Source organism: Scleropages formosus, chromosome 2 (assembly GCF_900964775.1).
Source record: "Scleropages formosus chromosome 2, fSclFor1.1, whole genome shotgun sequence".
Taxonomy (NCBI): Eukaryota; Metazoa; Chordata; class Actinopteri; order Osteoglossiformes; family Osteoglossidae; genus Scleropages; species Scleropages formosus.
In genome coordinates this window covers 35213999-35228752 of record NC_041807.1, presented here as the reverse complement: position 1 = coordinate 35228752, position 14754 = coordinate 35213999, and the positions used below count along the sequence as shown (strand labels likewise).

Here is a 14754-nt window from a genome sequence, read left to right as displayed (position 1 = left end):
CTGGCCAAGGAGGACACGTGCCCTGTGGTAGCAGGGGTGTTGAGCAACTCAAGGCTTACATCCATCATGTCCACAAGAAAGGAGAGCCCAGTGAACACATCACCGCTCAACACCGTCTGGGAATGAGGAGGAGGACGAGGTAGAACACAACAGCAGAAACACTTTGTTAGGCTGTGATTTGAAAAAGGCTCTGCAATACCTTGAGGCTGTTTCATCACACTAAGGGCTGCAAAGAATCAGCAAACTGTAGATCCCAGTGTTTTTGCATAAAAAGGTAGATCAGAAATCACATAAGCAGGAAACAACTGCAATTCAAATTTAATGTGTGCTGTTACACGAGTAACATGTCTCAAAAATCCATCATTAGAAACTTAAAAATAGTATGATAACACAGAACATTTTCATATAATGACTTGAGTTTAAATATGTCAGAGATTTCAGTGTTTGAAATTTCCTGTATGTTCACATCTGGTTCAGAAGATCACCAGTGTATGCAAGGCTTAACTGCAGCTAAGCTCTTACAATAACTTAAAATAAATATACATGCATATGTATACATACATAGATGCTGCATAATATATAATATTTTTATTATAATAATTTCATTTATATAGCACCTTCCATATAAATTTTGCAGCTCAAGGTGCTTTCCAAAAGAAAAAAAAAAAAAAAAGACTCACTAAAAATTAAAAATATACAAGTAAATGTAAGCGGTATAAAGAAACCTATAAAGAGATATGAAAAGAACATTTGAAAAATGGGATAACTGAACTAGGTAGGCAATCAGGGAGGTCATGGTTTGTTAAAAGAACACAAAAGCCTGCACAGACAGCAGCCGCCAGGACCAAAAGTGCAGGAATGTGTGGAAAGTGGAAAGAAAAGCAAATTGTTCCTCATACATAAGTACTGGGGTCCTGCAGATTGTAAGGCCTGAGGAATTCCTCCACGGGTTCACCCAGGTTTTTCTCCAGGAGTCCACGGATCAGGCGGTATCGATCCAGATCCAAAGAGCAGTGCACGGACGACAGTCTGCCGTGAATGGTCATGTCCGGCACGGCGTGGCTCAGCTCCCTATGGTGTGGACACCAGAAGGAATGGGGCAGAGGGTGACAGTGAAACCCTATTACAAGAGCTTTCATCACATCTGAACCAGAACCCAAACCGCCGCAGGCACGCATGTCAGACACACAGCCCAGACACACTTAACCGAGCTGATAGGAAAGCGCTCATGGAGTGGCTGATAAGAAAGGAGGAAAACAAGGCTGATATAAATAACTCCCCGTTAGAGTGCCGCAGTTCCTCGGGCATCTCAGAAAGGAACTGACTCATTGAGGGAGTCACACAATCAGTCTCATGGATGATTAATAAAAGAGCGAGTGTGGCATCACTCCACGGGTGTATCAGGGAGAGCGTTCAGATGGCTGTTGTTTCAAGTCCCAGGAGGGACCATGCTGTCATGCTCCTGAGCGAGCTACTTCACCTGAACCGCTTCAGTTAAAGTATTTCGTGGTTTTCACCTTTGCACAATCCACAAGCTCTGAACTTTATACCAGGAGAACAAAAAAAAATAAAAAAAATTTAAAAATAAGATTTATAATGCTGGTTTGAGACAAATAAGCAATGGGAAACTTCCCTGATTATTAAAATTTTACGGCTCCTGTCTCTTCCCCAGTACGACATGGTGAAGTCCATTGCCACAGAGCAGAAGAGACACAGGTGACCAGATCTCACCTGTCCAGGTTCCTCTCCACCTTCAGGCTAAGACGACAGTGCTCCTTGAGCAGGCTGGCCCCACTGCGACGCACTGAGAATGAGGGGAACAGCAGGTCTGTGTCCGGCTGCTTGCGGCTACTGTCCCAGGCCTCACAGGGCAGCCGTTCGGCAGCAAAGATGTCCATCTCCTGCAGGTCTAGGTCGATGCAGTCCAGGAGACACACGTGTTCCTCTGGAGAGGGCATGAAGACAGTTAGAGGAAGCATCCAGAACTTAAGCAGAAAGTCACTAACCCTCAACGTTCTTTTGTTAAATTTAACCACAAATTAATTTTCATAACATCCCCCATTCAAAGGTGTAGAACCTCTTTATGGCAAGGTCACCCCATGGCATTGGCCGGACAGGCCAGTGAGATGGGGCCACCTCCAGAGCAAAGCTACAGACATCTTGCCCTGTCTAGATACATACTAGTTAAAACACTAAAATATCCATCATACAGAAATGTGACCACAAGTGGCCTTATGCCTTCAAAGGAGGGCATTTTCTAAAGCTTTTCCAAAAGAATTATACATTAATGAGAAGGAATCAAAAACCATGTTCACCTTGTTCAGCTGTGTAGCACACAGAGAAACTTCAGTAGAAAGTTGAAATCACAGATAAAAATGTAGCTCTCCGAGACGGAACTGATTTGCAGTCTGCTGTAATAATGTAAGACACATTAAGGTTCTGAGCTCACCGGTGCTAAGCGGCACGTCCACGGTGGGCATCCTGCCCAGGCCCGGCTGGGGTCGGCCCAGGGTGAAGCCAGTACCCAGGGCCCCAGAGGCTCCCTGCTGCCCTGTTGACTCTCGGCTCGCCCTGTTCTCCTGCCCCATTGAAGGAACATCTGTGACACGGTCCTATGAAGTAGACAGCAAAGTGGGTACAATCCCGTGAGAGGACATCCATTTTCAATAAAACAGCAAGTTTAACTTGAGATCAGAGACAACATCAGTGGAAAAGCCTATCAAGAGGGACTAAAGTTTCAAGTGGAAAGAACCGTGAAGGAAGAAGCACCCAGTGATGCTCCCAAATGCTATACTTATGGACAAGAATGAGTATCAGTGAGCAGCAATAACACTGTTTCCTGCTCATTATTACTGCAGTAAAAACACTGCCACTTCAGCATCCAGAACTGGGGTAATTATTAAATGAGCAAATAACTAAGAAATTCCTCCTAATAATCAATTGAATAATAAGAAGCAGGAACTGAGAGGAAACACTGAATATGCTGGACAGCTACTGATAAACCATATCATCTCTATTCATCAAAGCAGAACCACAAAATCAGGAATTCAAACATGATTTTTACTAACAGTGCAGAAGATAAATCTTATTATGTTATTTTCACTCTTTGTTTCTGTGCATGCAGCAAAATGGCAAGTTACAGAGAAAACCCATACACTTCGTAAGTGTAGAAACAAATTGGCTTTTAACATACACCTATCTGTGAAGAAACATCACTGATTCAGTCAATATCTGTTACTTGACATATGCATAAACGTGCATTCCAAAGCAAGCTGAGTAAACAGATTCTCCTTTTCTAAACGGGGATGACCACTGCAAATCAACCAGGACACAGATTCATGCCCAGCTACCTTATAATGGGCAGGATCCTTGTATGAGCTTGCACGCAAAATCAAATTCTTCCACAAACAGAACAGAAAAGGCATCGCAAGTTATCAATGGGGGATTGTTATTACTATAGTTTAAAGATATTAGTTTGATAAATTAAAACGCCTACAGTAAGTTAATACATTTTAAATTTACAGAACACAAAACAGTAGTTACAGTATTTCACAGAAGAATAAAAAAGACTTTTCAATTAGGTTGAAACGAGAGGGGGCACACAGTCACACTGAAGGAACGAAATGAGGATCAGAAAAAGAGGAAATAAGGATTAATGGGAATCAGTCATAATGAGGCTCTTCAGAGCTACTTCAAGCTTTCGAGGTACACACAGCAGATTGGTCACAAACCTTAACTATGATTACACATCAGCAACAGGCCAAGCATGGGCAGGCATGTGTGTTCAGGCATGAAATACTTTGGAAAGCAGGCAGGAGAGGGAGCAGCGGGTGGCTGGAACTCACCAGAGAGGGGAAAAAGGTATGTGCCATGGTAAGTTTCTCTACCTTGTCTCGGAGGGAGAAGGTGCCGCGCGAGCCCGCCGCAAGGAAGCGGTTGCGCACACGCAGCTGCCCGAGATTGGCCACAAGGAGGCGGGGTGAGCGGGAGCTCTCGGGGACCAAGAGCACGGGGGCGCCAGCATCGATGTCCAGCAGTACCCGGGCGGCTCGCTGCGGACGCTCCCATACCTGCAGGCATGTCCAACATAGATAGTGACCTACACTTCCTGTTGCACTATGATAAGAGGCAGCAGGTGGCGTAGCGGTTAGGGCTGCTGCCACCATTCATTCAAGACACCCAAGTTCAAATGCCACCTGCTTGCTGCTACAGTACTCTTGGTCACGGCACTAACCCTGAATTGCATCAGTAAAATATTGTTTATACTCAGCTGTATAAATGGGTAAATCGTAATTATCACATGAAAGTGACTTTGCAGGAAAGTATCAAACAAACAAATAAATAAATGTGGATGACAGCTCTGTGGAGGTGTGAGGAAACCAGCGGACCAGGAAAACATCTGTACTGTGGTGAAATACTTTTACCCCAATAAACACCTCTCTAGATAAAGCGTGAATGTGAACAAGGCAAAATTTTTCAAGTTTGGTTTAAATCTGAAAAAAGCGTTGCTTCTGAGACTGTGACATGTAAAAGTTAAAAGGATCTAAAAATGAGGAAAACAAGGCTGCATACTGCCTGGCCCTCCACAGCTGCCCTCTGCCTTCCCAGGACATCCTGCAGTTGGGTGAAGTGCTGGATGAAAGCCACCACCTCGGCCTGGAAGCGCTGTGTGTGGACGTACTGCACGGAGGCCATCTGCAGGGATACCTTCACATCGCACTCCCGCTCCAGGTACGGATCACTTTCTCCGTACCTGCAGAAGAGACATAGTCTTCTGAGTCTTTGAAACTGGCCTTCAGCTCAACATTTCATCCCTTTTGTCGAAAACTAGCACTGGTAAAACTGCCAAAAATCTTCTCAGACCTCAAAACTACAACAAAACCATTATCACTAACTACTTGTTCGGAGACAGGTGCTTTGGTCCAGAGCCAGTTCTGGAAAGCACAAGACATGACAGGGAACACCTTGAAAAAGGTCAGTCCACAAAAAAGAAAAGAAATACAGATAACCACACAAACAGTTTGACAAACAACTTTCATTTCAGTTGCATGATAAAATTGTGGAAGCAAAGCACAATTACTTGTAGATGTTAAAAACCAGAGCCTCCCCGCCCCGTGTGGTGAAACGCTCCCTGTAAAGATCTCCATGAGGGGTCAAGTCACTGAGCGACAGACTTCCTAGACTGCCTTGCAGCATCAAGTCTCCTTCTGCAGGACAGGCAATGGCACACAGGTAAATACTGCTGTACGTGCTAGGGCTTTAAGCACACAAAACATATGGTGCATCAACAGAATGTGGTTTCTGATGATTAACAAATTTACACACTTACCTATGACCTCAAAGTGAGCAGACAGCTTGGAGACACTAGCTTTAGCAAGCTCATTGGTTTTCTTGTTGAGAACAAGAGACAAGGAATGGACCTGAGGAAGACAGAGACAACTAAATCATTTTTATACATCCAGCGTTAACTCTTTTATAAACAACACAGAGACCTGAGATTGTTAAAACTGCTTGTTCATCCACACTGCATCTAGAAGTCTGAAAGCTCAGAGTTACAAGAAAACTCAATAAAAGCTTTGCTGTAAGCGTACCTTCAGATCCAGCTTTGTGTTGACCTTCTCGGCGAGTTCCTCCTCTTGGCCATCTGTGAAGACCTCTCCCATGCTTTCTGAAGAGGGGCAGAAGAACGGGTGGCCTGCTGTGGGCTGGGACGAGGCTGAGGGAACTTTTACAGCATGATTATTGGCTGTGGAGCCGATGCCAAAGAAGTCAAGAATGACCACCCAGGTCTGCAAGGTGATGAGGACATCTAGGCAGTTGAAGTCCACATCGACGCTGCGTCCAATACCTCCATAATGGCTCTTGAACTCCGGGTGACGCCTGTCTACAAGCAGGATGTTTATGTGCACAAGGGAATCATCAAAGTTGGAAGGCTGATGACAAGATGCAGTGGTATGGGTGGGGGATGGTGGTGGAGTATTTGGGCAACCAGGATCCTTCTTGCTTTTCCGAGTCGCAGCAGATGAAGTGCTTGTATGCCTCTGGTAGAACTGAAAGACATTCTGCGCTTCTTCCATCTGTGCTGGGAGGGAGCGTGGCATATCGGGGTAAAGGACGTTGGAAGAGGACGGGCAGGATTGCGAAAGGTACTCCTTGCGGCTGAATGTGGAGGGCTTGGGAGCGCCCCGGGAGACCATAAGGTGTTTGTACTTGGAATCTGGGTTGGGCTCCAAGAGGTCCTCCATCAGAAGAGAGCGAAGAGTCAGCTCCACTGCCAGAGACTGGGGGTGTTCTTTGAAGAAGTCCCCTTCCAGGTCCTGGAAACACAGGCTCACCACACCCTGGGAGCCCTGGCTGAGGTCGGCGCTTAGCCGCACCTGCAACTCTGCCACCTTAAAGGTGGCCCTCACCTGGGTAAACGAAGAAGCCTGATGGGGAGAACTGTGGGCCTGCAAGGGCATGGGAGTTGAGAGGGAGGAGGATAAGGAAGCGTAGGACAGACCTACGAGGGGTGGGTCACGAGCAAAAAGCCCACCCTGTGGGTCAGGGAAGTGGGGAAGTTTAGTGTAGGATGGGGTGGGTGGTGGTGGGGTTGGGGGGTGACTGGGAGTTCCTCGTTCCTCTTCAATGAAGGAGAGGTTATCCAGGGTCTGCAGAACCTGCTCATAAACAGGCTTGGCAAGGAAGACCTGACACAAAAGGACACAAAAGGAACCGTGTTTACTTTTCTTTAACTGCAGCTAATGCGATAAGAGCTATAAAACAAAAAATGAGACCCAACAAAACAGGGAAAAGAACAGCTAAACAGAGAATGAGTTAAGGTGGTGTACTATCCATAAAAAAACTGAAAAAGCACTATTAATAAAGCAAGAAAATTTCCACATAATACACAGAAAACCATTTGTTTATGAAATCCACACTAGTTTGCATCAGTGTAATGTAAAATTACACCTATATATTTTGTTTACAGAGTTTATCAGTCCTATTTAGCTGTGCATAAAACGCAACTGTCTAAAGATTTCATGTCGAGTAGGAAATGGAATGCAACTGACATGTACTCCTATGATAAACTACTAAAACTGTTAAAAATGCTAATATAGTGAACAGGCACACTTCAGAGGAAAAAGTAAATTGCATGATGAAAAAAGGACGGTAAGAGCAGTTTACCTGTACGGCATCGACAAACTTGCCCTCTACTCGGAGCAGTCCTGTGCTGTGGAAGGGCTCATCACCTGACAGAAAGGAGAGCTGTGTGTCCCCTGCAAGGGGCACTTTCTCCACAGTGAACTGGATAGTGGTGTCCTTCAAGATGTGAAAAGCTGAGATCACAAGAAACATCAAAACATATGAAATTGTTTGGAGTCAAAACCTATTAGCTTTTCATCATTTCTACAATCTCATCCCATGGCTAGCCAAATAGTGAAATACACTGGCTCCTCATCTCGGTAATTGCTTGGTTACAAATTTTAAGATACAAACATTTCCAGCGTATTTATTTTAGCTGCATTTCGTTGTCTATTTTCTGGAATTTCACAGCAGAGTAAATTCAACCTGTGGTTACAGAACTAGCCGATAGATGTCAGGAGAGAGCGTCAAAAACATGCAAATAGAGCTGGCCTAATTCTCTTCTTTTCCCAGAGCCTCTATAGTTCCCGTTGGTGACAAAATTCAGCATTAAGAGGAGGAATAATCAGTAGTAAGATGAAGAATGTTGCACACATTTTTGGCTTGATTTAGTCTACAATCAGGATTCTAATTTGGAGACAACATGGAAGAATTTCATGATACTTGTACATGGTACTTGTACGCATGACAATAAACTCGAACATTCTTCTTTTCAGTCATTTTAAATGTGGCTAAACAATAACAAAAACATTAAAATGTGAAGTCTTCCAAAGTACAGTTTTTATGTATTATACCTGATATTAGCACAAAACCTAATTTAAGAACATGTCAAAGGATGCCAGTACTATTTCGCTTATAGCTTAGCTTTATCTTAGTGGCAAAAAGTACCTTTGGATTTACAGACCTCAGTTGTGTTTGTAAGCTGAGGATCCACTTTGTGTATAGGTGGTAGATTTAGTAAGTCATAACACTGCACTTCACATGGTGTTCAGTGGAAACTTATTGACTATACTACGAAAATGTCACATCAGCTTTGTTGCAGTATAGAAAATCAAATTAAACATACAAACAATGTGGGCATCTAACCTTTTCCACGACTCAGAGACTCAAAAAAGTCATGGCGAGTGAACTGCAAATCATCTTGGTTGATACTCTCAGTGTGGGAAGGTGAGGCACTGGAGGCAGAACTACTGTCTGTCCTGGGGGTCTTGCGAAGATCCAGCTGACTGGTGTTGAGTGAGTATAGACGAATATTTTTAACCTCAACTTGCAGCTTCTCCCTCTCTGAGCTGCCCTGTTCAGGCACAAAATTCCGAATGGTTATACTCCCCAAGTGACCCACTAGAAGCTCGGGATGACCTGGCTTTCGAGGAATGGAAACCACAGGGGAATCTATGCTTATGTTTAAGTTGAGCTTGACCATGAATGAATCCACAGTTGGCTCTTCCACTGGAATGTCAAGACCCTCATCTTCAAAAGTGTAATTCCAATTACTTTGACTTTGAGATCTGGACCTCCTCAATGGGGTCTCAAATAATGACACCATACCACTGTACTCTGCTGTCTTGGTGGCTAACACAGTGGACACTTTGGTGGCTGCCGATTTCAGCATGGAGCGGAAGTTGTCTTCCACCTCATTGGCAGAGAGACTGAGTTCCTTTAAAAACTTGGCAGAATGGTTGTAATGCAAAGATGCCATTTGCAGCTGCAAGGAGCACTCGCCCTGTGACTTCTCTTGAAGCTGAAAACTCAGAGCTTCCGAAGGTGTTCCTCCAGCAGTAGAAAAAAAATCCAACTCCTCTGCTGCTAGGAGATCTTCCATATTTCCAATGCTGACCACAAACTGGCTTTTCCCCCCTTCCTGAGTCAAATCCACCAACTGAATGCAACCAAGGGAGCCGTTGATGTCCAGACGGCTGCCCATGGACACATTGACTTTGGTGCCATTGATACTCGCAGTAGCTATTTTCATGCCTTTCTTCTCTCCACTCAGTACAGTGCCAGTTGTGATTGTTCGCAACAGCAACAGGTTCAAACGGTGGATTTCAACAGTCACCTCTGTGTTCTGGTCATAAGTTGACTGGTAGGTCTCCTCTAAACCTTCAGAACCAAGCTCCAGGACTGGCTGCTCAGGTGTGGGAGTCAAAGTGCTTTCCTCTTTAGGGAAGGAACTCTGGAGGAATTTAAGAAGTTCCACCATTGTTTCAGGGTTTAGGATTATGTCCAAGTTATTTACTTGCATGGAGGCCACTTGGAGGGAACTGTCTAGATTCATAGATGGACAGTCAGAGTTGACAAATTGGTAGTCCAACTTGATGAGAGCCTCCTGGTCTTTAAGAAAAGAACTAAAGTGAGAGACTTTATCAAACTGTAACTCTGGGATTGATTCTCCATGAAAGCCTGATAACTCAGGAGGTTTACTGTCTGGTGAGACTGGGGAGGCAGGCTGGCTCTCCCTGAGGCTACCTGTAGGCACATCAAAGCTGAGGTGCTTGTGAGAGGCTACCAAGAGGTCAAAGTCAGAACCATATGTCTGCAGTGTATCCACCAGAAGGAGTCCATGAACTGTGAGGGAAACCTCAACATCATAGGGTCGCTTCACAAAGTGGGCGTTTGTGCCAAAAACCTTCAGAACTGAAATGTATCGTCCACCACTTTCAACTCCTAACTGCATGTAGTTGATGTTGAACTCGGCAAGAAGAAGGCGTGACTCCACCAGGACTTCTCTCGTATGCTGCTCCAGTGTCATCACACTCTGGGTGAGATTTTTGGCAGATCCCTGTAACTTCCACTGGCTGTCCACTCTCTGGAATATTTTTTCATGACGTAGTGTTTGAGGGTCAGGAGACTTAGAGGTCTCAATGCCTCTTCCGCTCACATCCTCATCTTCTGGGCTGCTAAGACGGGCTAGGCAACACCTGAGGGCAGTCATCTTCTCTAGATTCATGTGCACTTTGAGGTCAGGTAAAGTTCCTGAGAGAACAGCTCCAGGGAGCTGAGGGTCAGAAGTATAGCACAGTCTCTGTTCCAGCTGCAGCAACACATTGAACTTTTCCACAAGATGGGTTGGACCCACTTCACTTTCCTGGAGGTGTTTCCAATTGTCCTTGTGCCGACCAACCATGATCTGCAAGTCATTGAAAGACAGAGAGTACTTCTCATACAGCTTTCGGCTGTATGGTTGTAACTCCTCTGGAGACTTCAAGCTAAGAAGCTCTGGGCTTTTTCTGGCATCCTTGAGGTCCACCTCTGGCTCAGGAGGTGGAGATCCAGGGGGTGTGGCTAATGGCGTCTGATATTCATCATCACTTAATTCGTCTGCTTCCGACTGAGGTGTCTTCAGCTTTGCTTTAGGTTCATCTGCAGAATAAATCAAGAAGAAACACACATACCATATCAAACATATCAAGACATGTGGTGTACAAGATAGTCAAAGGATTAACTCCCCAAAAACTTCAGGATCTGAAAAATCCTCACGCTCCAAAAAAAGCAATGTACTCCACCACCGCTACCCACTTGCTTGTCCCAATCATAAGTTGTCCAAAAACAAAAGCCTGAAAGTGTTGTGGAATGTGCTCCCTCTTTTTTGTTGAACCTCTCCTGGCAATCAAGAAAGATCTAAAAACCCTTTTCTTTAGGACCCATTTCTTTCCTGATCTACCCTTACTTTCATAAGTTAATTCAACTCCATCTGATATCATTGTTTATGTATTTACTGTTAAAATTTCACTTTTATAGGTAGCACATGGAGTAGTAAGTGTCAGCACAACAGTAGTATCAGACAAATTGCATTTTGATAACTCATTTCTGTCTAAAGTTCTTTGTTGTAGTATGTACTTGTGTACCTTGAGTTGTACTGCTTGGGACAAATAGGTCAGCCAAATGAATAAATGCAAATATCTTCATAATTATTACTATCAATGATCAACTGCAGTAACATTAGGAAAATTATTAATCCTACCTTGTGAATTAGTGAGGAGAATACGTCCCAAATCCACAACTACAAGCATGGGATCTTTAGACTGAAAGTCATCTGGTAAGATCACCTGAGGGGCACAGATGTCTAGTTTCATGGTCCAACGCTTGCTGTTCTCCTGCCAAGAGAATCATACAATAATTACAAACTAAAACTACATGAAAAATGACAAATTGCACACCTGGTAGAATGACATCCATATCGTATTACAGCTCTGTGTTGAGATCAGCCTTACAATGAACTCTCCAACTAGCAGCTGGTCAATGGTCTGCCGGATCTCTGCCTTAGTTTGCATCTTCAGCTTGTTGTACTGCCTTCTAGCTGCTTCAGCCACCCTCAGTTCTAACTCAGACTGGTATCCAAAACCTAGAAGTAACATGATCAGCTATTATAACAAGTATTTAAAATGAAATCCATAACTAAAAATGAGAATTCGAAAAATTACGTACCTGAGGTATGGACCCTGCCTTTGTAGAAGAAGTCAGCTACCTTCTTGATAGCCTGGGGGTTGTATATGATGTTCAGAGGTCTGGTTTTGACCTCCAAACGTCTCTCAAAATTACATCTGGGTGGGTTCCGCTCATAAATCATCTCAAAGACAGGTGCTGCTGAAGACTCAGTAGGGGCTGACAAATGTTAAAGACAAATAGTCAATGATTAGAAAAACTGGAGGAGCAAAAACTTGACTGTCACAGCTGAATACAAATCAAATCCACATATGCACAAACTAATGATTTCCATCAAAGTTAAAAAACAGAACATGTCATGCAGAGCTTAACCATTAATATACTATGAACTGTCACTATTATCAAACGTAAGAAAAATCACTGACCTGAGCTGGCTGTTTCTGAACCACTTGTTTGTCCGAATGACTGGTTAATGGCTACAGAAACCTTGTCCTTTTCAGAGAAAAGTGGGCAGTACATAAAAAAGTATGTTATCATTAAACACCAAAAAAGTTTCACTGACAAGAGAAACAAATCTGAGTGACCCTGACCGGTTTTGGGGAGACAAGAACAGGGAAGATGGTGCCCTGGGTGAAGAGGTCCTTAAGGAAGAGCCCACCCAGCTTCAACGAGAGCAGAGACGATTCAGAGCGTGGCAGTGACTCCACCCCAATCTGTACCCCTGGAGTATCAAACATTGAGGTCTTCACAATCAAATGCACACTCAGTTTAACACACATACATATATTTATTTGAAACAAGTGGAGCTTGAAAACCAAAGGACCTGAGAATTCTAACTGAATGACGCCTCTTTCACGAGGGGTGGAGCCCTTCTCGTCCTGGTGGAGGAGAGTGACGGACCCCTTCTCTAGCACGAAGTCTAGCCGGGCAAAGAGGTGGTCTCGCCGCGTGAAGGTATTCATGGTGTGAGAGTCTTCCAGAGAGTCAAAGAGCTCCTCTGTGTTGGCTGCAGGGGAAATCCCTCAACATCATTCAAAGTAATTCATTACTATTAAAAGTGTTGTTCTTTTATTTTTTGCATTTGTTCCACTGGATATTTTGCCAGAGCATTTCAGGCTGTGAGCATGGCTTGGTAGTACTAAAGCAGTAAAGACTGAGGGCAACTTGAACTAGCATCCTACCCATCACTAGCATGAGAGTAAGAGTTCAGATCCTCCACCACTATACTTACTGCCTGCTGCCCTAGTCATTATAAAAACAAACACTGGAGAAAGTCTGCACAACTGCAGCAGGAGGCATAGTGCTTGTAGCTCATTTGTTAATTGCTCAATTGAGACGATTTTCTGGATAGAAACCAGATGTAACGCAATCCCGTGGAAGGTATTGAAGACCTGCAGACACCACAGCTCTTTTTCCATGCAATTCCAAAGCAAGCATCTTACCCAGGATATCCCACGTGCCCTGGTCAGGGAGAAGCTCTTCGCCAGATATCACCTGTCCATCTACCCTGCTCTCTGGGCTTGAGGAGTCACTGCCATACCAGCCTCCCCAGCCAGGGAACCAGGACTGCAAGTACTGCAGCATGCCTGAGCTTCCACTCTTGGGGATGGTGCCAGGGGGGGAACATACAGCTGGGTCGGAGATGGGTTCACGAATGCTCTGATGGACAAAGGGGAGAAACCTAGTCAAGTGACAGCTTTTTTCAGTCCTTACACGTGGCATCCGACCATTCATTTTTAGAAACTGCTTATTCAATTCTTGTTGTGATTGTTCAGAGCCTATCCCAGAAACATGAGACATGAGGGGGTACGCTGGCTTACAAACTTAGCCATTTAGCTGACACTTTTATCCAAAGTTACTGGAGCAATTTAGCGTGAGTACCTTGCCAAGGGGTACTACAGCTGGAGGCTGTAGTCAAACCCGTAATCTTTGGGTCCAAAGGCAACAGCTCTAACCAGTACACTACCAGCTGCCCCATATGGATGGGGATGCCAGTCCCTCATAGAGTAATCAGTTTTACGTTCACATTTATTCGTTTAGCAGATGCTTTTCTCCAAAGTGGCATACATCTCAGAAAACAATACAAAAGCTCTTTAACCAACACAAGACAAGATTCGTGAGTACAGTCAATAGGTCACATGCCACTCAATCACACACCCTCACTGAGTCAAACACACTACAGGCAGGTTAGAGTCACCAATTCACTGGAAGCGTGGTTGGACTGTGAGACAAAACTCATAGAAACTTGGGGGGGGTTAAAAAAGAAAATTCTACACAGGCTAAGATGGAGTCAAATCTACATCCGAAACCACAGCTCAGGAACTGTGAGGCATCACCTCTGCCATTTGAGGTAATAATTATAGTATTTCATTGAGATAGTTATTAACATCAGTAAAGAAATGAAAATATACTTTCCTAGCTATGTGTTACCCTGTTTTTATTACCCTATATGAACTGAAATTTCAGAACTTTTATGAATGCATGTAACATTTCTCAGACAGGGTTAATAAATGGACCATTGGGCATGATTACAAAATAATCTTTACTTCTCCTGCTTACAGCTCCAAAAGTCTTATTTTGCAAAACCGAAAATGTCATCAACTTGCCTCTGCGATTTCCTCCTGCTTCCGAAAGCGGTTATAGACAACCTCCCTCAAACATTTCAGCTCTTCCAGGTTCTGCTCCATCTCCACTCGTTCCAGTTCCCTCTGTTTGAAAAGAAAATGTACCTCATTGTTGGTCAGGTTCTCCAAAAAGCCAGAATATTTCCACTGAATCAAAACAAAAGAAATCACAGAATATTCCACCTCTGTTAACAATTTCATCACCTAGGATGTTTCTAAGGCTTTATGCTTTAATTAAAAATGTTCACTACTGCCAATGTAAAAGGCCAAAAATGTCATGAGAAAAAGTTGCAGCAGCACAGTGTTTAAATTCCATTTGTCTGATCAAGTATTCATAAAGTCCTGCTCAGCTGGAAGGGCCTTATGGGATATGAAGACAGTTGGCATGCTCTGGAATCTCATTAGCAGAGCAGCATCGGGAACCATACCTCCTGCTGTGGGTTCAGAGCTGAACCCTTAAGCATTTCCATATAGAGGCTTGTGTAGAGCACAGCGTCCCTTGCCCGTCGCAGAGCGAACTCCCAGTTGCTCCGCCTCCACCGATCCCGGACTTCGTTCAGGTTGGCATTGATGGCAAATGTCCACCACTGCCGGTAGCTGCAGTAAGTGGAGGAAAGTGTTG

The 14754-nt window shown here is 44.2% G+C and overlaps 1 protein-coding gene across 3 annotated transcripts in view; it reads right to left on the bottom strand.

Moving 5' to 3' along the window:
- Positions 1-14754, bottom strand: part of vps13d (vacuolar protein sorting 13 homolog D) — a 56982-nt gene that overhangs the window by 36735 nt on the left and 5493 nt on the right. For 2 of the 3 annotated variants that reach the window (XM_029249959.1, XM_018750629.2), the window contains exons 10-29: positions 14561-14729; positions 14115-14216; positions 12951-13167; positions 12332-12514; positions 12099-12229; positions 11934-12000; positions 11551-11727; positions 11337-11467; positions 11087-11219; positions 8212-10485; positions 7168-7319; positions 5592-6689; positions 5330-5420; positions 5081-5207; positions 4573-4753; positions 3846-4070; positions 2450-2612; positions 1732-1945; positions 900-1071; positions 1-116 (exon numbers count right to left, since the gene is read on the bottom strand). In XM_029249959.1, the coding sequence (XP_029105792.1) occupies positions 1-116; positions 900-1071; positions 1732-1945; positions 2450-2612; positions 3846-4070; positions 4573-4753; positions 5081-5207; positions 5330-5420; positions 5592-6689; positions 7168-7319; positions 8212-10485; positions 11087-11219; positions 11337-11467; positions 11551-11727; positions 11934-12000; positions 12099-12229; positions 12332-12514; positions 12951-13167; positions 14115-14216; positions 14561-14729 (6123 nt within the window). The remainder of the gene's footprint in view (positions 117-899; positions 1072-1731; positions 1946-2449; positions 2613-3845; positions 4071-4572; positions 4754-5080; positions 5208-5329; positions 5421-5591; positions 6690-7167; positions 7320-8211; positions 10486-11086; positions 11220-11336; positions 11468-11550; positions 11728-11933; positions 12001-12098; positions 12230-12331; positions 12515-12950; positions 13168-14114; positions 14217-14560; positions 14730-14754) is intronic. The other variant, XM_018750627.2, reaches the window with a different exon arrangement.